Raw genomic sequence first — 22,673 nt, forward strand, 5'->3', positions numbered from 1 at the left:
CCAAAATATAAATATACAATTGTGGCGTGTAACCCGATCCCAAACAATATAAATTAAACGTATAAACTACATTCAACTACGACGTATCACAAAATAAAACGTAGTAAGATAATTATATAGTTAAAGACATAAAGCGGATAAAAGTAGTTATCTAACTTTACACAAAGTCATAAAATAAGTAAAGATAATCAATAAATAAAAATACGGATACATGGTAACAATTAGCAAATAAAGGCATGAATTTAACAAGTAAGAGCAAGTAACAATTAGAGCATTTAGCAAGTAATAACATGAATTAATTGAAAGCATGAAATAATTGAAAATAATAAATAAATAAATATCCCAACCTACATGCTTAACCCGTGACTACACATATACTGTTACGCGGCGCCTTCCTAAAATTTCTTAGAATCGCAATGTAAGGCTAAGCAACCGATGTCCGTATGATTACTATCCATCAACTAGGGTCCCCTCCGTACGCTAGACGAGACTGTCAGTACCGTATCAAAAAATCAATGTCAAGAGTAATTGAGAGAATAGAAAAGAGAATAAGAATGAAAGAAAGCTTGATTGCATTAATGAAAGCTATTACAAAAAGGCAACACGATGTCGAGGGGGAGAAACACCAATACAGAGAATTGTTTGCTTTCTTAAAAATTTTACTACTTGATACCCCCTAATAATGCTTTAAAAAATAAACCAAAGTTACAGGACTTGACATAACTAAGTTAGAGAGACATAATGGAAATACAAGAAGTAAAACTACTCTATATTTATATAAAAAGAACTTAGATTCCTACAAGGTAGAAGCAGATCAGTTGGCAGCAACCTTGTCTTTAGCATCAGAGTCTACACGTGCGGCGCTGTTGGTATCTGCCTGCGGATGGGCACTGATGAGGGCTATCGATGAGGAGACATAGGCACATGCGCACTTGTCACTTGGCGCGGCAATACCACGGGGTCGTCCATGGTGCTAGGCATTGGGAGTCTTGCTAGGATGCCATGGGGCACGTCCAAAGGGTCCCCCACCTGAGTTGGCGACGTCCTCGACGCCTTACTTGCAAGCTAATCATCGATCAGACGCTTGTTGGCTTTGAGGTTTGTTCCCCCCTCCTAAGTATTCTCCTCTGTATCACAACCCTGCCATTTCACCGGGAACTCTTGGTGATCTTTTCTTGAAGCATGAATCACTCGATCATCAAGAATAGCTTCTACACGCCTTTTTCCGGTTGAATTAGGGCCTCGAATACTAGGTATTATGAGTTAGCTCCATGAAGGATCCTCCATGTCTTCCCAAAAAGGCTTCAAAAGGCTGACATAGAAGACTGGATGAATCTTCCATGAGGCTGGGGTATCCACCCGGTATGCAACTTTCCCAATGCACTTCTCAATAGACAAGGGTCCAATGTACTTTTGCAATTGGCGAGGGTCGTGGACCCCTGCAAACAGGTATCGCTTTGGGATTTTCACCATCATTTTATCTCCTACTTGGTATTCAACAAAGCGACGATTTTGATCAGCATGCTTTTTCATATGCTTTTAGGCTTTGACACGATATCTCCGCACTATCTCCAAATTTCGCCTCCATTCCTTCGAGAAGCTAGCAGCTCGAGGAGATTTCGACATATTTGGGGCATTCACAGCGTGTGGGAGTAGCGATTGTTGTCCGGTAATAATTTCAAAAGCGCTTCTATTTGTACTAGAGTTCTTTTGTGAATTGAAACACAGTTGAGCAGTATCCAGAAGCTTCACCCAATTCTTCTGCGATCCGGTAACAAAATAGAGGTATTCCTCCAGCATGCCATTGAACCGCTCCGTCTAGCCATTAGATTGCGGATGGAAACTTGAACTGTGGCTCAACTTGGACTCGAGGAACTTAAAGAGCTGAGTCCAAAAGTTGCTAGTGAAGCGAGAGTCGCGATCACTAATGATGTCTTTAGGCAGGCCCCAATATTTGACAACATGAGAGAAGAAGAGATGAGATATATCTTCTGCTGATATATATTTTTGGGCTGCTATAAATGTGGCGTATTTAGAAAATCGATCTACCACAACCAAGATAGTTGTAGGATCTCTGACCTTGGGCAATCCGGTGATGAAATCCAGTGACACGCTTTCTTAAGATCTCTTTGGAACATGCAATGGCTCCAAAAGTCCTGTTTGTGTCAAGTTGTCTGACTTGTCTTTATGGCATACTAGGCAAGTCTTCACATACTATGCAACATCATCAGCCATTTGAGGTCAATAATAAGTACGGCGCAACAACGCCATGGTGCGTTCTTCACCTGGGTGGCCGGCCCACAAAGTATCATGGCATTTCATCAGAAGAATCCTTCACAGATCTCTAATCCACGTCCAATCCGCACATAATAGTGAGTGGAAACGGTTGTTGATATTATAGTACCCAACAAGAGTCGAGGTCGAATTCTACAGGGAGTTTGTAAAGGGTGTTAGGGTAGATACTTGACGATAGCACGTGAAACAATTTAATTGCACTTCCAAACAAAGGGTGGTTGTTTCCCATAATTAACACTAACAAATTAAAACTAATTAGAAGAAACTAGAAAGTGAATAATTGGTTTTGATATTTTTAATCAAATGGGAAAAAGCCTAGGGATGTAACATTCACCTAGGATGCAAACCTAATGGGTAAATTACGTTAATACTTGTTTTGTTGATCGAGGTGTATTATAACTCTCAATTCTCAAGTACCCACTCAATAGCTCTCGGTTATAGAGTGGTCATGCCCAAATTTGCTTTCTCAAGCCTAATTGGGTATCAATTCAAACAATTGATATGAGCTCAAGTCGAATTTTTCCTATCTCTAGTTCAATCCCTTTAATTAGACTAGCTAAAACCTTAACTAGCTCAATTCCTTGTTAGCCAAGTTTTCCTAGACTAAGTCCTTCTTTCTCAAGCAAGAACTAAGTCAAATAGGCATGAATCAATGTTTGTAACCATTAATTCTAGAAATAATGCATAAACAAGGCTAAATAATAAACATTCAATCATAAACAAGCACTAAAATTAATAACCCATAAGGTTTACACACTAGGGTAGGGTCACAACCTTGGAGAAAATCTAGCTACTCATGATAGAAAGTGAATAAAACAAAGAAGAAGAAGAAGTAATTACAGCCATAAACTAATATTAAATGATAAAACTAATGATTCTTCACCAATAATTGTCACTAATTTTCCAAAACAGTAAACGATAACCGCTACAGCTGATTACAATACAAAACTTGCCCTAAAAAGTGTTTCATGTCTATTTATAGTGCCCTGAAATTCGCTGACAAAAATACCCTTTGGGAGGTTCTGCGGCTGCACTTCAGCTTCTACGGCCGTACTTTTCCATCTGCGGACCGCACTTTGGCAAGGCTTCATACTTGGTCTTATTTCACCTTTTCTGAACTTTTCCAATATTGTCAGTCCGACCAGCTTTTGCAGCCGCACAATTTGGTGTGCGGACCGCACTTGTTAAAAACTCCTCTAAGGCTTAGGTGTCTTCTCTACGGTTGCATGTGCATTTCTGTGGACCGCACTTTCTTTTGCGAAGCGCACTTTGTCCTGTTGTACTCCTTCTTGCCTTTTTGAGCTAGAATACTTCTTTTTGAGTTAGAATTCTTTGTTAAGGTCCAATCCTCCAACATGCTTATAATTTGTACAATTTCATCCGTTTTCGGAATAAGAATCAACACTTTCGGACTAAAACTAAAGCAAGAAGGTACTAATAAGTGGTTAAAATTCACACTTATCAACTCCCCCAAACTCAAGTCTTTGCTTGTCCTGAAGCAAATAGATTAGTTCCCACCTCCTCTAAGTGAAAGATCATTTCAAAGAGTCAATTGTAAGCCATTCATACTCAGTTGGAACCAACAATTACCCGCAATACTCATGCATTTTCAACAAGGTGACAAAACATATGTTGCGTGCATATAACTCTAGTGTGACATTTGAGCTTCAAGAATTGACTTCACTCATCAAGGACTCTTGTTCTATCATGTAAATTATGGTAGACTCCAAACTCTTCCTCCTCTACCTTCCATTTGCCATGCTCACTTTAAGAATTAACACTCAATGACTAGAGCAATGAAGGATTCACTCTTCTCTCACAAAGGAATGTCACAAGTAAGGCTTCAAGTACCATAGGCTTGCCCCTCATGTAGATCTTTACTAATGTAAGCTTACTCGGTTCAAAATAAAGTGGGACTTCTTTCGGGTTGTAATGACGGCTTTTGGATTAGGGTAGGATACCATATGGGATAAGTGGTTACACTTACTTTAAGCACTCCACATTTTTATTTCTCGGCTCACATTTACCAAACCTTAGAGGCATTTCTTTTTCTTGGGGGATAGAGAGACTTGACATCACTCTTTATTGTTCATTTCGTTCTTTTTCTCTCTTGATGCTCATACTAGAGATAGTTGCCTCTTTTTGACTTCATCAACCTTCCTTTTTATTTTCTTTTTGGCATTTTCCTTTTGTTCTTTTCTTTTCTTGCCTTCTCTTTTCATAGAGATCATTTATTTACTCTCTTTGGTGCCTTGATACCTCTTTTAGATTTCTCAACTTTTCCCCTAAAACTTATGCCTTAAGCCACTTATTTCATAAGAGTGTTAAGGAAGGTCCGGGTGCCAAGAGAGGATTACAAACAAAATGGGTAAAGACTTGTAACATGGTTACCAACAGAGAAAGTTTAAAGGCTCAAAGGGGTTGACTAATAATAACAAACATCGGGTGGCAATAGAAAGCTCAAACGGGCCAACGAAAGCCTACAATCATCTTCCAAACCAAGCAAACCTAGAATTTCGCCTTGAAGCACATTCGGGGTAAGCTCTAGACTATCCATTCAAGTACTTGGACTAGCAACAAAAATTATCTCACCTCTCATGCAACTAGACTGTAAAAGAGGATAGAGTCTAAAGCCTACCACGATCACAGTCAAGTTAAAGATCACTATGGTCCAATCAACCACTCAATGATTATCAAAGTCAGCTCAAGAATCTCAAAGTCACTAACTAGAGCTATTTTCTTCCAAAACCCTTGTTTCAAACCATACGTACGCAGTTAAGTGTGTTGGTTCCAAATGAGCATGAATAACTCTTTTTAGAGAATCACTTGATTAGGGATTTTATTCATTAGTACTGCTATTATTATTACCTAAACACAAAAATGGACTCATTCCCTTAAGAAAGTTGTCACACCATCCATCCTTGGGATGAGTCAACATAAGAGCAAAAGTAGAGAGAGCGAAGAAACTCCCTAAGTGTCCTTGGTCATCTCTGCATCCCTAGCAGCATCATTCCATGTTGGCTCAGCCAACTGAATATCATCATCAAATATGGGAGTGGCTAGAGTGGTGAACATCACACGCACTAAGTTAGCAGTGTCAGCGGCAAGGTATGGCTCCTCATACTGGCCAGCGGGAGCATCCTGTGTAGATGGATCTGGGGTGGGCTAGGATGGCTCAAGCAACATGTCAAAAGGCAAATCCCCAACTGTAGTAAGCCGGGTCACCTCAGTCCAAAGCTTATCCACTGATTTCTTGCTGGCCTAGGACTTCCGCATCTTCTTCACCTGCTTGGTCAACTCCTCAATAACAAAGCTATGCTGCACCAGTGTGTCAATAATCACCATCTGGTTGTCCAAGATCTTGCACAACTTCTCGTCAATGTCAGTGGGATCCCAGGGTGCCTGTGTAGATGACTGCCCTGCAATAGCACTGGAGATCTCAGACAGCTTTGAAGTAGTTGCTTGCATCCAGTTGTTGAGACTCGCCAATATCTTGGAGACTTGCAGAGTAGAAAGTGGGTCTGTAGGCATGGGCACAAGCCTCGGAACTAGATTAAGGACTGCCCTACGAGCTGTGGAAGGAGCTGTAGAGGGAGCTAAAGATGGTGGCTCAGGGATAGCAGTTGCGGCACTAGTAGAAGGCTTAGGGGATGTGGATGGAATATCAGTTGTATCAGAAACTACCACTACTGGTTATCAGACTGGCCAGTAGTAGTAGAGGGCTAAGCACTCTTCTTTGGGTTCCTCAGATCCTGCAGCATGAACCACTCAAACGGCCCTGTCGGCTTTACCTTTGTGTCAAATGGCCTGGGCTATACCTTCGCATCTGTCAGATACTTAGTAATTGTGCTGGGGTAGGGGTAAGTAGTGTTACTTTGCTTCTCTACCAGGGAAATGTTAGAGAAATGTTGGCCGACATGAGGGCACCCAGATTGATGCCACCAAAATAGCTCGAGGAACAGGTAGGTTGTTCTCATTCTGGCACGGGTCAAGCCTGCTACACACTAAGGTTTGCCACCCTTTTGCCTCAAAACTCAGCATGCTTCGGAGAATAGGTACCCCAGCAACAATCCATGGTGGAGGTGGCCCCTGTTCTAAAATCTCTGCAAGCCGCAACCAGGCCTCTTCTTTCAAAGCCAACTTCTCTAAGTACTCCCTCGGCTCCAAGTCCTCAAATCCCAAGTACGCATCAACGTGTGCTGATCAAATTTCACCTTGAGGTTGCGCACTTTGGTTACCTTTGTCCCTTACGAATGTGTGAAGTGTTGGCATAAAACTCGCGGACAAGGTGCTCCTTGACATCCACTAACTTCTCTGTAAATAGAATACATCCCTTTCTCTTTGTGAACTGCTCCAGAACTGCAGGATTATACTTATCAAGATCCTTCAATAGAAACTGCTGCTCATGAGTCAAAGACCTCAAACACCACCACATTCGGAAATCAGAGAAAGCCTGACGGCTCACAAATCTATCCTCCCAAGCCTCCTTCTTCTTTTTTCGAGCTAAACCGGCGGATGTACCTTCTCCCCTCTCACATCATCAGGAATGTCATCAGAACCAGAGCCTGCAGCATCTTCCTCGGACTCCTGGCTGGAACTTTCAGAACCCTGGGAAGTGTTGTGGGATGTAGAAGGCACATCCATAGGCTCAATCGCCCTTGTGGCCTAGACTGCTCATCTGTGTGCTCCTCCGGAATAGATACTGAGTTCCCCTCGGAGGCTTCCCTAGACGGGGCTTAAGAGCTAGACTCGGAGAGGTCTCTACCTCTCCCTCTTCATGTTGTTGCTTTCTTCCTTATTATCTTTTGCACACTTGGGGCAAGGCACCTTTGCCCCGACCCCTTGAAGACTCTCCTCATCCTTTGGAGGATTCACCGCGTCCTCGTGATCGTACCATTGTCTTTATCAACACAAAGAGAATTGTCAGTTGCAAATCATAATTCAACACAGTTAAAGCTCATACAAGTGCATGAGAACAACATAGAAGTAGTGTGGTGATAGTTAAACAAACACGTTACAGGAATGGGTGAAGTGCGATCTGCATATTTTCTAGTGTGGCCCGTAGAATGGAAGGGCGGACCGCACAATTTAAAGTGTGGTTGCACTTCTGCTCAAATGTTTAGAGGCCTCATATGCAAACTCTCTGATGGACAGTGTGGGGCCAATATTCGGCCGTAGAATTCATCTGTGGTCCACAAAATTAAAAGTGTGGACCGAACATTTGCATTCTCAAAAGACAACTCTCTGATAGACATTGCGGACCTCAGTGCAACCTCTCCAGAAATTCTGCGGTCCGCACAGTTAAAGTGCAGCTGTAAAAACACTATCCTACTACCAGTCACCATAATTAGCAAACTGCGGACCGCACAATTTTATGTGCGGCCGCAGATTTCAAAAACAAACGAGCAGGTCTTTATTTTACCTAGGTTTTGCAAATACTTGTTCGAATCTAATTAGCAACATGGTATACACATAAGATTCAACTAACCAACTCATTCTAGCATGTTTGGCTTGCTCTTTAGGTTATCTACCCCACATGGATACACTGATGGAATACAATAGCAGATGGCTTAAAAGAAGCTAAAAAGAAAAAGAATAAATTTAAAAATCAAAATAAAACAAAATCAACATGAAATGAAGCATACCAGATGATGTGAGTGTGCAAGATCTTGTGAGTGCAAATGGGTGTGTGTGTTTGACGGTATGGGTGTAAGGCCCCATTAAAATTTTCTAATGATTTAAGATTTTAAATTGCGACAGCGGTATTCGGAAATAACATAATCGAGTATTAAAGGAGACCTATGGGGTGGAACCCCATTATTTTGACATGAAAAGTGTTTCGGAACATATTAAGGAAGTTTGTAAGTGGGAAGAAATTTCTTGGAACAAGTTGGAAAGTTGGAGTTTTGGAATATTTATAAGTTTCACCGGGAGTTGACCTTGACATTACCATGCTTGGATTTCAATTCTGGAAATTTGAATAGCTTCATTATGTCATTTATGACTTGTGTACAAAATTTGAGGTCAATCGAACTTGATTTGATAGGTTTCGATGTTGTTTCTTCAAGTATAAGTAGCATCACATTAAGCAAATGAGCTCCAAATTCAGTTTTGATAGAAGCATTAGATCCGTATGGAACTTTCTGAGCCATAGCAAAAAGAATTATCGAATTCGGATATCGTATGAGAGAGTTATGCCCGTTTCCAGGAGAAGTAGAAAAGATCTCTCGTCGCCAGTGCCCAGGGTAGCGAGGGGAACTAGCCCTGGCACTGGGATTTCTTTTAGGTTCTGGAAATAGCGCCACAGGCAGCACCCCACGCCACTTGTGGCACCCGAAACATTATATACTCACCCATTTCTCTTGGCCGAACTTTGGGGTTTTCCTCCACTCTCTCAAGACCTCCAACTCCCCCCATCTTCAAGGTGAGTAATCCCTACTAATTTGATATTTTATTCCATCAATTCCACCCTAAAACTAACTCAATCCTCCATAAAATACATAGATTTTCAAGAAAATTCTTCAAGAACTCAAAGGAGGGTTTTGCAAGATTTCTTCTAAAAGGTAATCCTACACCCTTAGACTTACATGCATGGATATATTATAGGAATATGAGTATGAATTAAGTATTGGAACTTATAGTATGGTGATTGGAAGCCATAAGTTCCCAATTTAAATACATGACCATTGTAGAGATTGAAAGGTGATTATTTGATGGAATTTTGTTGGTTGTGTGTGGATGGATGGTCATGTATGTGATGTTGGAAGTTATGAATTGTTTAAGAATGATTGTGGGATAAATTGTTGGTAAATGGTAGTAGTTGGATGAACTAAGTCTATGGTTAAGAGATGTATAGATTCATGCCTACTAGGTGTTTGATAAAATGCCTAAATGGCCTAAATTATGGAATTTGTTACTAATGTTGTTCCCATTGGATGTTTTTATTGTAGATTGAAGTTTCTTTGTGTAGTGGATCATTGTAGTATCATTAAGGGGTGAATTTCAGGTATGTTGGCTAAACTTCTATCTTAGAATCGAATTCCATAATGTTCCCGTAAGTTTCAAGTATGGTTGGCTCAAGTTCCTAATTCCTATGTTCCCGGTTATCCCTTATAAACTTGACTATTCCGAATGAACCTTATGTCAAAATATATATATTCAAAGTATGGGTTGCGTATTAAAATGTTATGGCTTTGAGTCGTGTTTCAAATAAAAGCTAGTATGCCAAATTGTGTGAGAAAAACTTGATATGCCTAAGACTCTTAATGGCTCATATGTGTACCTAAAGTCTTGATTGGAAATGTCTTGTTGTTGATAATATATAAAGATGCTCGAAGTGAAAGAAATGAGTTGGTGATATAAAGTGTGGCCACCGCTCCAAGAATGAAAATTATACTTGTGGCTAGTGGTGCTAATGAAATGAGATGATGTGAGAAAGATTATGAAATAAATTTTGATTCAATATGTACTTAAGTGATGCCCATATGTGTTTTTTTAACTAATGTTATGCTTTGTAAGTATTTTCGATGTGTTTTGCGTTCTTACATATTCGTGAGTGGAAATTGTGTATTACCCTTTTTTGGGAAAAGTATTTCAAGAATAAATGGTGTGCTACTTGTTTATGATTTTAACTTGCGCTTCGATTGCCAATCATTTTACTCCATTTTTTGGAAAGAAATCTATTGTGTTTAAAGTCTTCATTTCTAATGAACTTAAAGTTTTGATTTTCGCAATATTATATATGATGATATTTATGATGATGATACATGAGAGGAAAGAAATGAAAGTGTGGAATATGAAATACGGCCACCGTGCCATGAATAAAGAATCTTGTGAATGGCCAAAAGAGCCAAGGAAATATTGTTGTTGTGATTGGTTGAAAATACTAGTGCAAATTTATACAATATGAAAGATGATGATGTAAATATATTTTTTCTTCTGTTTCCCTTGTGTGCGAACCAAAAATATTTTTGGGAGTATCATTAGCAAACGAGGAAGGGTGGGTCATAAGGCCCATATCCGAAACTACACGTGTCGGTGTAGGGGTGGATTGTGATTATTCTCCTTATTTGGGATGTGATAGATAAGTTGATATTATTCCCCTTAATTGGGATAAAACTGATAATAGTTGTGAATTGGAAAAGTCAACCCACACGGCATATGTGGGAAGGTGGCCTAGCTGATCGGGTGGAGATTGGATGCCATGTTGCACAAATGGTGGCGCTACTCTTAGTAACACTTTCTTTCGCACCACATGTAAAACCACATTGTTCGTGGGGAGATGGCCTAGCCGATCGGGTGTGATCGGACTCCGTGTTAAAAATACGATGGTATATCGGTGCTAATGATCACCCAACCAAAAGTATATATTAATTTCGTATTTTGAAAATTTATGTTTTAACTAGACATTTGGATATGGTTGATTGTGACTTGTTGTTTCTATGATTTTCCCTTTTCTTATCTGGGCATTCTATTTTGAAAGAGGGCATTTAGCTTTACATACTAGTACTATTCCATATGTACTAACATCCCTTTTGTCGGGGGCGCTGCATCTTCAATGGATGCAGGTAGTTCATCAGCGGGCAACTTTGGTCCTCGTTAGCAGTTACTCCCTATTTAGCAGGTTTTGGTGAGCCCTACTCTATTCCGGGCCTGATATCATTTGATGTTGTACTTTATATAAAATTTTGAGGTATATCCGGGGCCTTGTTGCCGGCACTTCCATACTACTCTTATGTTGTACTTAGAGGCTCCGTAGACAGGTTGTGGGTGGTGTTTGATGTGGGGAATTGAACTAGAAATATTGGTATTTGGTAAACATGTTTTTCATTATATCTATACATTTGTAATATTTTTGAAAATAATGAACGAAGATGCTAATGGAAATGAAATAGGAGTTGTTAATGAATTCTTTTCAGTGTTTGATTAATGGAGTACACGGTTAACCGAAAAAACCAAACTATGCTATATAGAATAATAAAAATTATTAATATGTTCTGAAAACTACATCTTATGAGCTGGAACTCATGGACTCCGGAAAGCCCAATTTGGATCCCTAATCAACTGGAAACAGTGAGAACTGAGAGAACAAAGCTTCAATTTTTAAGTTGAGTGTCAAAATATTAATTGTCGCTGTTATTCTTTAAAACAATGTATAAGAGCAAAGCTTTAAAAGCTGAAATGTCTCTGCCCAGATGTTCACTGAAGTATCAAGCGGACGAATTAGAAAAATATTTCTCCATCTAAGCTTTCCCATTGTTGTTAGTCAACTTGCAGACTTACCACAATTGGAGATTTCTTGTGCTTTTCCATTCCCAACAGTCATGTATTGTTGCTTATTCAAATACATTAAGTTATGCGCGCACACACATATATATACACGATCCCCACGTTTTAAATTTTATAATGTAGTAAACATGTTACTGTAGAATTTTGTAAAGCATCAGTAGAAAAAAAAGAAGCCAAATATGGCAGCCCATAACCGACCGAACAAAAACCGAAAACCAACCGAACCGTAGTTTCAACACCGAACTAACCGAAGTTATATTGGTTCGGTTGTCGGTACACCAAGCCAATAACTGAACACTGAGCAAACCGAACCGAACTTCTTACAAACCGCACCACATCGATCGATGCCCACATTTGAAGGAGTTTAGGTATTCAATAGGTATTATCCCAAGTTCAAGTGTCTTAATAAAATAATAATTGGACAAGTTTAAGAGGCGTCATATGTATTTGGCCTTTTTTTCCCCCGAATAGGAAGTGAATACAAAATCAAAATTGGAACTTAAGTGATTAACATTAAAAGGTGTTATGAAATGATAAATATTTTTTCTTTTTAATTTGATTTTTGCAATCAAACTACGAGAATAAAATTTCTTTAAGGAAGTAGCATTTATGCCCTTCATAATTGGATATTCTTAGAACCAATTAGGAGTAATCAGATCAGTAACTTTCGATTAATATCACTAAAGGAAAATAATTAAAAGAGTGACATGTGGTTTGATTTGGTAAGAAATGGTATTAAATTAAAATAAAATCAACATATTTTGTTTTAGTGAATAATATACAACAAAAGAAATCAAATCAAACCAAACAAAGCCGTCAATATTTATAATATTGAGATAAGCCAATCAAAAAATATGATGTGAGATATTATTTATTTTAAATTAAACTATATGATTTTTCCAAAAGACCTCACTGCATTAAGCTAGCGTTTGGACATAGATTTAGTTGAAACTTAAAAAAAGAGTTTTTGAAGTTGTGTTAAAAAATAATTTTTGGAACCCCACTTGTGGGATTTCACAGGATTTGTTGTTGTCGTTGTTGAAGTTGTATTTTGACATGCATTTTTATTTAAAAAAAAGTTAAAGTTTTATGAGTGGAAGAAGATAATTTTTGGGAACTTGAAAAAAAATCAAACTTTTTTCAAAAATTGATCATATTCATGCACAAACAATATTTTCAATTTTTATTTTTGAACTTTTTTTAGCTAAAATCTATGGCCAAACGGGAGTTAAAGAATACTCTATATCTCATACTTACATTTTTAATTACCAATGTGGGACTGTATTTATACAATCAACATATAACATTTCATACTATTCTATTTTGTATATTTATTTTCTAGAAATCTTTGGTAATATCTTTGGCATCTGATTTTGCTGGGTAACCTTGAAATAAAAAAGTTCACAGCTTGTTTGGACCTCGTTAAGGGATCTCATTTATTGATGAGGGAATATTTCGGTTTGTTCATTTATTCTGTCCAGCTATCAAGTCAAAACATTGAAATAAAGCTATTGGCCAACTACATATTGAAATGTAACTACACTGTTTCCTCTAAATGAGAAAAACAAGAACCAATGATTGACAAAAAATAAACTTGAAATACACATCCTATGCGACCAAGAAAATTCCAAAAAGATCAATTAAAAATGAAACCGAATAAACATATTTAACATTTAATTTTATTTGATATTATTGATTTACCAAACTTCAAATTAACCTTTGCAACAGTAGAGCAGCGAAATGAAATAGGGTAGGGACAGATTCGTCATTTTAGAAACAAACAACCCTGGGTTTAAAAGGAGTGAGTCTAATTAATGCAACCTCTCTTTGCTTTTTGTTATCTACACATTTGATTTTCTCTCTCTACAAATCACACTCCCCGATCACTCTCTTTCTCTCTCTACGAACATATTGTGCCGTTTCTCTCTCTCTCTTCGTGTTTTAGGGCACCGTGGTGTTTGGTATCCCGGCGGCGGTTTTGAGGTATATGATTTTACTGTTTATGTGTTAGTTTAGCTTTTACGGTTTTTTGTTAGATCTAGCTGGGTTTATTTTACTGTGGTTTTTTTTGATCTAGGGGTTTCGCCTTGCACTGATAGTTTGATTGTTCTTGTTTTCGTTGAGTTCAGTTAATTATCAGATCTAAATGACAGTATGAGTTTCTTTGTTTTTCTCATATATGTTGTATGTGCCTCGAAATATAGGTTTTTAGAAGGTTATTTGTTTTGTGGTTTATTTTAACTCTTTTCTTTTTGTGTTTTTTTCCTTCCAAAAGTGTGAAGTTATGAGTGCAGTGTTGAGCTGTTTATCACTTTTATGTTCTTTTTGATATGTTACTTAGTTTTATTGACTGCTGTAAGGAAGTGAAATTTTGATTTCCGTTCGTGTATCATCCTGTTAGCTCTATTTTAATTGTTTGATGACTAGTTATTAAGTGATTTCTAAACTATATGATTTTTTTAAATCATTATCGGGTTCCTCTTTGTTATACTGCATATGAGACTCTTAAGGTGTGTTGCTGTAGTCCTGTGGAGGGTAAGGCTGTGAGAATATGTCCTTAATATCTTCTACACTTGCGTTTAAGCATAAATGATTATATCGGGAACTAAACTGCCCATTGCTATATTTTGATTAATGAGGTTTTGTTCTTTGTTAAATTATAAACCTATATTTTTAATAACATTTGTCTTGTTATCTTTGTATATCAAGATTTATTGTTGTGTTCTATTTGTTTCCATGTTCCGAGCAATCTGGATGGAATGAAATTATCTTTTGGGTTTGGAAGTGAAAAATGTTTCTATAAATACTTGGCTCTGAAAGAAACAAAAAAAAGTCTATCCGCTTTTTAATCACAAAACAACCCAGTCGAAAATAGTGTTCCCTATTCTCTCTTGTCGTCTTGTTTGAATTATGAATTCAATTAAGGTTGTACTTGTAGGAGTGAATAGTTTTATTCTGCCTTGTTTGTGGTCTTGAGAAATGGAAATTGTATGAGCTTTTACCCTTTTGTTGCCCGCTAATGCATTCTCTTTCATCATCAAAGAATATGTCTAAAACTTTGGTAATGTTTTTCTGTGAATCATAGATGAATCTAGTGAAACCTTTTATTTAGGAGCTTGTTGCTGCATAAGATTATACAGTGGATCTTTTTGTTGCTGTTTGCAATAAAAGTGGCTTGCTTGAACGCATGCTCATAGATGTTTAGTTTGTGATTTATGGGGTTCAGCACATAAATGTTTAGTTTGTGATTTATGAGGTTCTGGATCTGGAGCCTATAAGTTGTCCTTAGGGCTCGTAGATTGGTATCAGATACATGCAGCAGATAAGCTTTTTGATGAGTATTATTAATTGTGTCGAGGAAAATGCTGTTGATCTCTTGAACATTTTTTAAGTGATAATCGTCCTTGGGTTGTTGTAGTTATTACCATGGTGCGGAAGAAGAGAACTGATGTTCCTGGTGGTGCTGAGAGTTTTGAGTCCCATGAAACTGGAGGGGGGCGAGGTGGTGCCCAACGCCCATCACAGCAGCAGCAACATCAGCATCAGCATCAGCAAGGTGGAGGAAGAGGCTGGGCACCTCAGCATGGAGGACATGGTGGCCGTGGTGGTGGGGGAGCTCCACGTGGTGGAATGGGCCCTCAACAGTCCTATGGTGGACCTCCTGAATACTACCAACAGGGCAGGGGAACTCAGCAGTATCAACGAGGTGGAGGACAACCCCAGCGCCGTGGTGGCATGGGTGGCCGTGGGGCACCTTCTGGCCCTCCTAGGTCACCAGTACCCGAGCTGCACCAAGCAACCCAGACTCCGCATCAGCCTGTACCATATGGAAGACCATCAGAAACATACTCAGAGGCTGGTTCCTCGTCTCAGCCACCTGAACCAACGACACAACAAGTGACTCAGCAATTCCAGCAACTTGTTGTGCTGCCAGAAGCAGCTGCAACCCAAGCAATACAACCAGCATCGAGCAAGTCGATGAGGTTTCCACTCCGGCCAGGAAAGGGTAGTACTGGTATTAGATGCATAGTTAAGGCCAATCACTTCTTTGCTGAGTTACCCGACAAAGATCTGCACCAGTATGATGTGAGTGCTCAAGCATTGCTAAGTGTTCTAGTTATGATCTTCCTTTATATTATCTATTGAGGGTCTATCTTGATAATTGCTTGTTATCTTTTCTCATGGCTTTCAGGTTTCAATTACTCCTGTGGTCTCCTCTCGGGGTGTCAACCGGGCTGTCATGGAGCAGCTGGTGAAGCTTTATAGAGAATCCCATCTTGGGAAGAGGCTTCCAGCCTATGACGGAAGAAAAAGTCTATACACTGCAGGGCCCCTCCCTTTTGTTCAAAAAGATTTTAAAATCACTCTAATTGATGATGATGATGGACCTGGTGGTGCTAGGTGTGTCCCTATGGTTTTGAGAAATCAGATTCAATTTTAGCAATATTTAATATATCCTTTTTCTTATTTGTAGTTGCAGGAGGGAAAGAGAGTTTAAAGTTGTGATCAAGCTGGCGGCTCGTGCTGATCTTCATCACTTAGGGATGTTCTTACAAGGGAGACAGGCTGATGCACCGCAAGAAGCACTTCAGGTGCTGGATATTGTGCTGCGCGAGTTGCCTACGTCTAGGTATGGTTCTTGAACTGATATAATATCTGTTCGTCACAAATATTGATTCCTTTTCGAATTATTTATTTATCTTTTCCCCTTTATCATGGTTGACTGCAGGTATTGTCCTGTGGGCCGTTCTTTCTATTCCCCTCATTTAGGACGAAGACAACCACTGGGTGAAGGTTTAGAGAGCTGGCGTGGCTTCTATCAAAGTATTCGTCCTACACAGATGGGATTATCCCTGAATATTGGTCAGCACAATTTTCATGACTTTGTTAAATCTTGGTTTTTGTAGCTTGATTCAGTAGAACTAGTAACTGATTGCCAGTCAAGCTCAGTACTTTTACCATAATGCTTGTCTGTACTGAGTACACATTTCTCATCATTGTGCACTTTTATATATTGGTGGAACAGATATGTCTTCCACGGCTTTCATTGAGCCACTGCCGATTATTGACTTTGTGAGCCAGCTTCTGAATCGGGATATCTCTTCTAGACCACTGTCTGATGCTGACCGCGTGAAGGTTGGCTTTGACATTTGACATTTGACAATCTTATTCATGATTGTGTCATAATCTATCTGAATTTCTTACTGTTGCCAGCGATTGACTTGATACTTGGATTCTTCAAATATTAGGGTCATTTACATTTTTTCTTTCAGGTTGTTTGGCTACTTTTGTTTTAACTTCATTGAACTGCAGATAAAGAAGGCCCTGAGAGGTGTAAAGGTGGAGGTTACTCATCGTGGGAATATGCGGAGGAAGTATCGCATTTCCGGCTTGACGTCTCAAGCAACAAGAGAGTTGACGTATGTATTTGGCTTAATATAATTATGATATTACTTTTTCCTCTGTTTATATCTAGTCTTGACCATAAACTTTTTACATTTGGATTATATATAGGTGTAATTGGTGGTGTGCCTTCTGAGCTTTTAATTTTCTGTTGTCTATATGCGGGATTTTCTCATCGTGCTAATCCTTGTCTTTTATTTGTTTTGGGCAGTTTTCCTGTCGATGAAAGGGGTACGATGAAAGCTGTTGTGGAATATTTTCGGGAAACCTATGGTTTTGTCATTCGACATACCCAGTTGCCTTGTCTTCAAGTTGGAAATACGCAGAGGCCAAATTACTTGCCAATGGAAGTAGGTGCCTTTCTCATTGGTAACTAGTCTTTTTCTAAGTATCTTGTGTATTTTATGTGCTTACATATCTTGAGTCCAGGTATGTAAGATTGTGGAGGGGCAGAGATACTCAAAGCGCTTGAATGAGAGGCAGATAACAGCACTTCTAAAAGTGACCTGCCAGCGTCCTCAAGAGAGAGAACATGATATTCTTCAGGTTGGATCTTGCTTCTGAAACTGTTTCTATTACTCTTATCCTAATAATGAGGGTTGTAGCCTATGTGTAATCTGTATGATTTATGTCCCTCGTTTGTTAGTAGCTTTATGTGAACCTTGACGTAGCTATCTTTCTTTGTTAAGTTTTATTGCCTTGTTCCATGTACCAGTTATGGTATTTTTTGAGAAGGATGCACGCATTATGGTATTTGTTTGTCAATGATGCCTCGGTAAAGGTTTTTCTATGATGAGGAGGAATGCAATGACAGTATGGTAATTAATTTCCAAGATTTTTTCCCGTGGTCGTTGGCGAATGCAGAATTTTTCACAAGCGGTGTCACATTTAAATAAATTAACACATAAATAAAAATGTTGTAGGAAGATCATATAAATTGAAGGAATTTAAATGCATTAATGTAATTGTCATTATGCTCAGAAAGAAAGACAAAGATGGGAATAATTTTCAAAAAAAGAAAGCAAAAGAAGGATAAAAAACTAAACCTTTGTCACAAGTAAGTAAAGATGACACTACTTAGCAAGATTGGTAGTATATTGCAGAGGGGTGTCCAGTCCAGAAGTATTTAAATTAATTTGGTAAAAGGAAAAATAAGGCCAAATTTACAGCAGGGAAGAATCGATCCTGTAACCTCCTAGATAAAACATAGCATCTTCCCCCTTGCACCAGACAAATTTTGTTTGTCAAGTGGTGTCATCCATTAATATTAGAATGTTTTTAATGTTCATATCATATATATATATATATAATTAAATTTTTCGACGAAGCGGTCTTCATCCAATATAAATCTGCCCCTGCCCGTGGTTTTTAGTTAATAAATGTAGACAAATTTTGCGAAGGGAATGGCAATGAGTGACCAAGGATATTCATATTTGTTTTTATGAGTGTTAAGAAATGTGGTGTATTTGGTGAAAGGGCTGAATTTAGTTAGTAGAGTGTTCATTTTGATACAATTGCTGGTTCATAATTGTACATGTAGTTGTGCATCATAGCAGAACACTTTCAAGTTGTCGTGGACAAAATGTTTACAATGAGATTTTTATGACTAAGCTTAGGCCTTAGTGGAAACACTCTGACTGGATAAATTGTTGTTGTCTGTGCGTCTTGTACACCAGATACTCCCTGGTAGTCAAGGTGTTCACTGATTGCTTTAGTATTTTTCTCAAGCAAAACTTTTCCACCTTACTCTTCCTGCATGTTTTTCAGGATAAATTCAGGCCTTTTTGCCATGTTATCTGTATTTACAATCTAATACTTTCTTTTCTTAGACTGTTCATCACAATGCTTATGCTGATGACCCATATGCGAAGGAGTTTGGTATTAAGATCAGTGAGAAGCTTGCTCAAGTTGAGGCTCGCGTTTTGCCTGCACCTTGGGTAAGTTGAAGCTTTCTCTAGTTTGTTTGGTGTGATCATGTGATTGAGGGTGATGGTATAACTAATCCTTCTCGATTTAGATATTCTTGATGCAGATCATGCTTTGGTGAATTAAGTTTATTGTAGAATTGTGAAATTATGTTAATTGTTTCTGCAGCTTAAATACCATGATACAGGTCGAGAGAAAGACTGTCTGCCACAAGTGGGCCAGTGGAATATGATGAATAAGGTAACTGAAATTAGCATAATCGAGATTCCTGTAGTCAGTTTGACTGTCATTTCCATGCAGATAAATGCCATTGATTAATCGTGTGTGCTCTTACAAGATTTGCCTGGTTTTGTCACTGAACGCTAATCTTTAGGTCTTCACTTAAGTATAGTTTAGCTGGTCTTGCCTTGTTGGTACTTGTTTATGCTACATGTAGCTTATGACAGAATACCTAACCTAAAGGAACTTCCAGTTTGTTTGTTTTGTGCTTTCTTTTTTGATCTTGTAAATATCCTAGAGCAATACAACTCATCATTATGTTGGTGGTCAAAAAGTAGTTTGGCTACTTTTTGTTACTAATTCAAGACCATGCATTTAATATTGTCCCCTTAGCTGATGAGAGATAGAATCCATTTTTCTGATTCCAGTGGTTCGGTCATCTGATTTACCATGGACGTCGATCCATCTACTTTAGCTGCACTTTAGGATGATATAGCCTTAAAAGTGAATAGCGGGGTTCAAACAAGGAAAAACCTATGTTGCTAGCTTGGCTCCCAAAGACATTGAAATGGCGTAGTAATCAATGAAACAGTCAGTGGGTTGCCATGTCTATTGTCTACTCTGTTTGGATTTTCGGACAGTGTTGGATGATTTAATTATTTACTCTTCGCTTTATTATTGTTGGCAGAAAATGGTTAATGGAGGAACAGTGAACAATTGGATCTGTGTGAACTTTTCTCGCAATGTGCAAGACACAGTTGCACGTGGATTTTGTTCCGAGCTTGCACAAATGTGCATGATATCCGGAATGGTAATTCAGAAATTCCAGTTTCTCCCCTTTTCTCCCTGTATCTATTTGATGGTCCTGACATATAACAGTTTAAGATACTATTGTCTTTGTAGAACTTCAATCCCAATCCTGTTCTACCACCAGTGAGCGCTCGCCCTGATCAAGTTGAGAGAGTCTTAAAAACTCGATTTCATGATGCTATGACAAATTTGCAGCCGCATGGGAGAGAGCTAGATCTTTTGATTGTGATATTACCAGACAATAACGGCTCTCTTTATGGTACAAACCTCGAATGGGGAAAATTCATATGGTGCTTTTGCAAACTCCTGGAATATGCTACAACTGAAATTTTTGCTTCTTTTCCTAGGTGATCTAAAACGGATTTGTGAAACTGAACTTGGAATTGTCTCGCAATGCTGCTTGACAAAACATGTATTTAAGATGAGCAAGCAGTATTTAGCCAATGTATCCCTGAAGATAAATGTGAAGGTTGGAGGAAGAAATACTGTGCTGGTTGATGCGCTCTCTAGACGAATTCCCCTTGTCAGCGACCGCCCAACTATCATTTTTGGTGCAGATGTCACCCATCCTCACCCTGGGGAGGATTCTAGCCCGTCAATTGCTGCGGTAATTGCTGTAGACTTCATTCTTTTGGTTTCATTAATCCCCACTCCCTTCATCTATATATCTGAAGCAAAGAAGTGCTAACTTTTCATATCTTTCAGGTGGTTGCTTCTCAAGATTGGCCTGAGATTACAAAGTATGCTGGTTTGGTTTCTGCTCAAGCGCATAGGCAAGAGCTTATACAAGATCTGTACAAGACTTGGCAAGATCCAGTTAGAGGACCTGTGACTGGTGGCATGATAAAGTATTCTGCCTTTTTCTTTCCTTATTTTCAAAGAACATGTCTTGATTTTCAAGTTTCAAGCTAATGGACTTAATTTTGCTTCTGACTGATGGTCTATCTCATTTATAACTCAGGGAATTGCTTATTTCCTTCCGTCGAGCAACTGGACAGAAGCCTCAGAGAATTATATTCTACAGGTATTGTTGAATAATGCTTCTATACCTGCATTATAGAAATTTCTGGTCCTTTTTTGTCTGAAATGAATTATCCTTTTCCCTTCAGAGACGGTGTTAGTGAAGGACAATTTTATCAAGTTCTTCTTTTTGAACTTGATGCAATCCGCAAGGTATTTTCCTTTCTGTTATACCTTACTCTGCCTGTTTATTATAAACTCTGGATTTCTCTCTATTTTTTGGACCATGAAGATAGGTAGAAAACAAGCTTGCCCTTTTTTATTTGTTAGAATGTATGAACTGACTTAAACCCAATTCAGGCATGTGCATCTTTAGAACCCAACTATCAGCCCCCAGTTACATTTGTTGTGGTCCAGAAACGTCATCATACAAGGTTGTTTGCCAATAACCACCGCGACAGAAATGCAGTTGATCGGAGTGGGAACATTTTGCCTGGTGAGTATTAGTCTCTGTATCTCTAGTGATTCTATACTAGCTTAGCTGCAAATGGATTCTAAATCCTTTTTATAATGTAATTGTGAAGGTACCGTTGTAGATTCAAAGATATGCCACCCTACTGAATTTGATTTCTATCTCTGTAGCCATGCCGGCATACAGGTAATATTGGTCTTCTATAAACATATGATAGTCATGTACTAAGGACTCTGTTGTAAGTTACTTGATTTTGTGATACTGCAGGGTACTAGCCGCCCAGCTCATTATCATGTTCTGTGGGATGAGAACAATTTTACTGCTGACGCCCTGCAGTCTTTGACCAACAATCTCTGCTATACGTAAGTTTACTTTTGAGCTGCCATAGTTAAATTTTTCAGCATTTTAATTCTGGTGGCTTAATTGTTACTCATTAATTTCAGATATGCTAGGTGTACTCGTTCCGTCTCCATTGGTATGTTCACTGCACTTGTTAGTGGCTTTTCTTCAGCATCTATTTTTATTTCCCAGTCTCAACAGCCCTACCCCCTTGTCCTTTTTTTGTTTGGAATTTCTCTACGTATAGCCTGTTCATCGTAGCATGTTACCAACTTAAGTTCATTGATGCTGTTTGCAGTTCCACCAGCATATTATGCACATTTGGCAGCTTTCCGTGCTCGGTTTTACATGGAGCCAGAGACATCTGACAGTGGATCAGTCACAAGCGCAGCTGCTTCAAACAGAGGAGGTGTAGGAGCTATGGGAAGGAGCACGCGAGCACCAGGTGCTGGTGCTGCTGTAAGGCCCCTTCCTGCTCTCAAGGAGAATGTCAAGAGGGTTATGTTTTATTGTTAGAGAAGTTCCTCGCTAAACCGGCTATATGATGTGGATATTGGTTGACTTGCTAGGAGTCATGATTGCCACTAAAATGGCAAGATGTTTTTCTTTTGAAAACTACAACTTTTATTTATCACACCTTGGCTTGGCTTTACCTTGATGTGTGTGATATCTGGCTATTGTTTTGAAGTCTTGCACATATTTGATTTTGAAACTAACTTTTTTGAAGTCTTTCCCAGTCAATAGTGCTGCCTCTATTATCAGATAGCATTAATAGGCTGAGATGGAGGTTAGATCCCAAGAGTAGCTGCCTTTTAGACGGTGTGATCTAATCGTGTGTTTGACTCTATTATGATACCTTCATCTGCTGCATTAAAAAATCGACAAGTGCGGTGAATTTTCTACACTTGTTTATATGAGGAAATATCAACTGGAATGCTTTAGTATTATTGTGTTTGCACCA

At 38.7% G+C, this 22,673-nt stretch overlaps 1 protein-coding gene across 3 annotated transcripts; it reads left to right on the forward strand.

Annotated features, from left to right (window-relative positions):
- The first annotated feature begins 13,397 nt into the window (after positions 1-13,397).
- Positions 13,398-22,438, forward strand: LOC107790785 (protein argonaute 1-like). 3 transcript variants are annotated; one of them, XM_016612745.2, is made up of 22 exons: positions 13,398-13,566; positions 15,002-15,669; positions 15,776-15,984; positions 16,058-16,213; positions 16,313-16,446; positions 16,610-16,719; positions 16,897-17,003; positions 17,198-17,336; positions 17,416-17,532; positions 18,816-18,923; positions 19,081-19,152; positions 19,820-19,942; positions 20,035-20,200; positions 20,289-20,548; positions 20,647-20,789; positions 20,903-20,965; positions 21,051-21,114; positions 21,262-21,397; positions 21,486-21,559; positions 21,641-21,735; positions 21,817-21,848; positions 22,011-22,438. In XM_016612745.2, the coding sequence occupies exons 2-22, from the start codon at positions 15,010-15,012 to the stop codon at positions 22,226-22,228; spliced, it is 3,186 nt and encodes a 1,061-aa protein (XP_016468231.2). In that variant the 5' UTR covers positions 13,398-13,566; positions 15,002-15,009; the 3' UTR covers positions 22,229-22,438. The 3 variants fall into 3 exon arrangements, with proteins under 3 accessions (XP_016468231.2, XP_016468232.2, NP_001312434.1); XM_016612746.2 differs by having other exon boundaries at positions 13,402-13,566; positions 16,064-16,213; NM_001325505.1 differs by lacking the exon at positions 13,398-13,566 and having other exon boundaries at positions 15,010-15,669; positions 22,011-22,228.
- Positions 22,439-22,673: the final 235 nt, after the last annotated feature.

Source organism: Nicotiana tabacum, chromosome 22 (genome assembly GCF_000715075.1).
Source record: "Nicotiana tabacum cultivar K326 chromosome 22, ASM71507v2, whole genome shotgun sequence".
In the NCBI taxonomy this organism is placed as follows: domain Eukaryota; kingdom Viridiplantae; phylum Streptophyta; class Magnoliopsida; order Solanales; family Solanaceae; genus Nicotiana; species Nicotiana tabacum.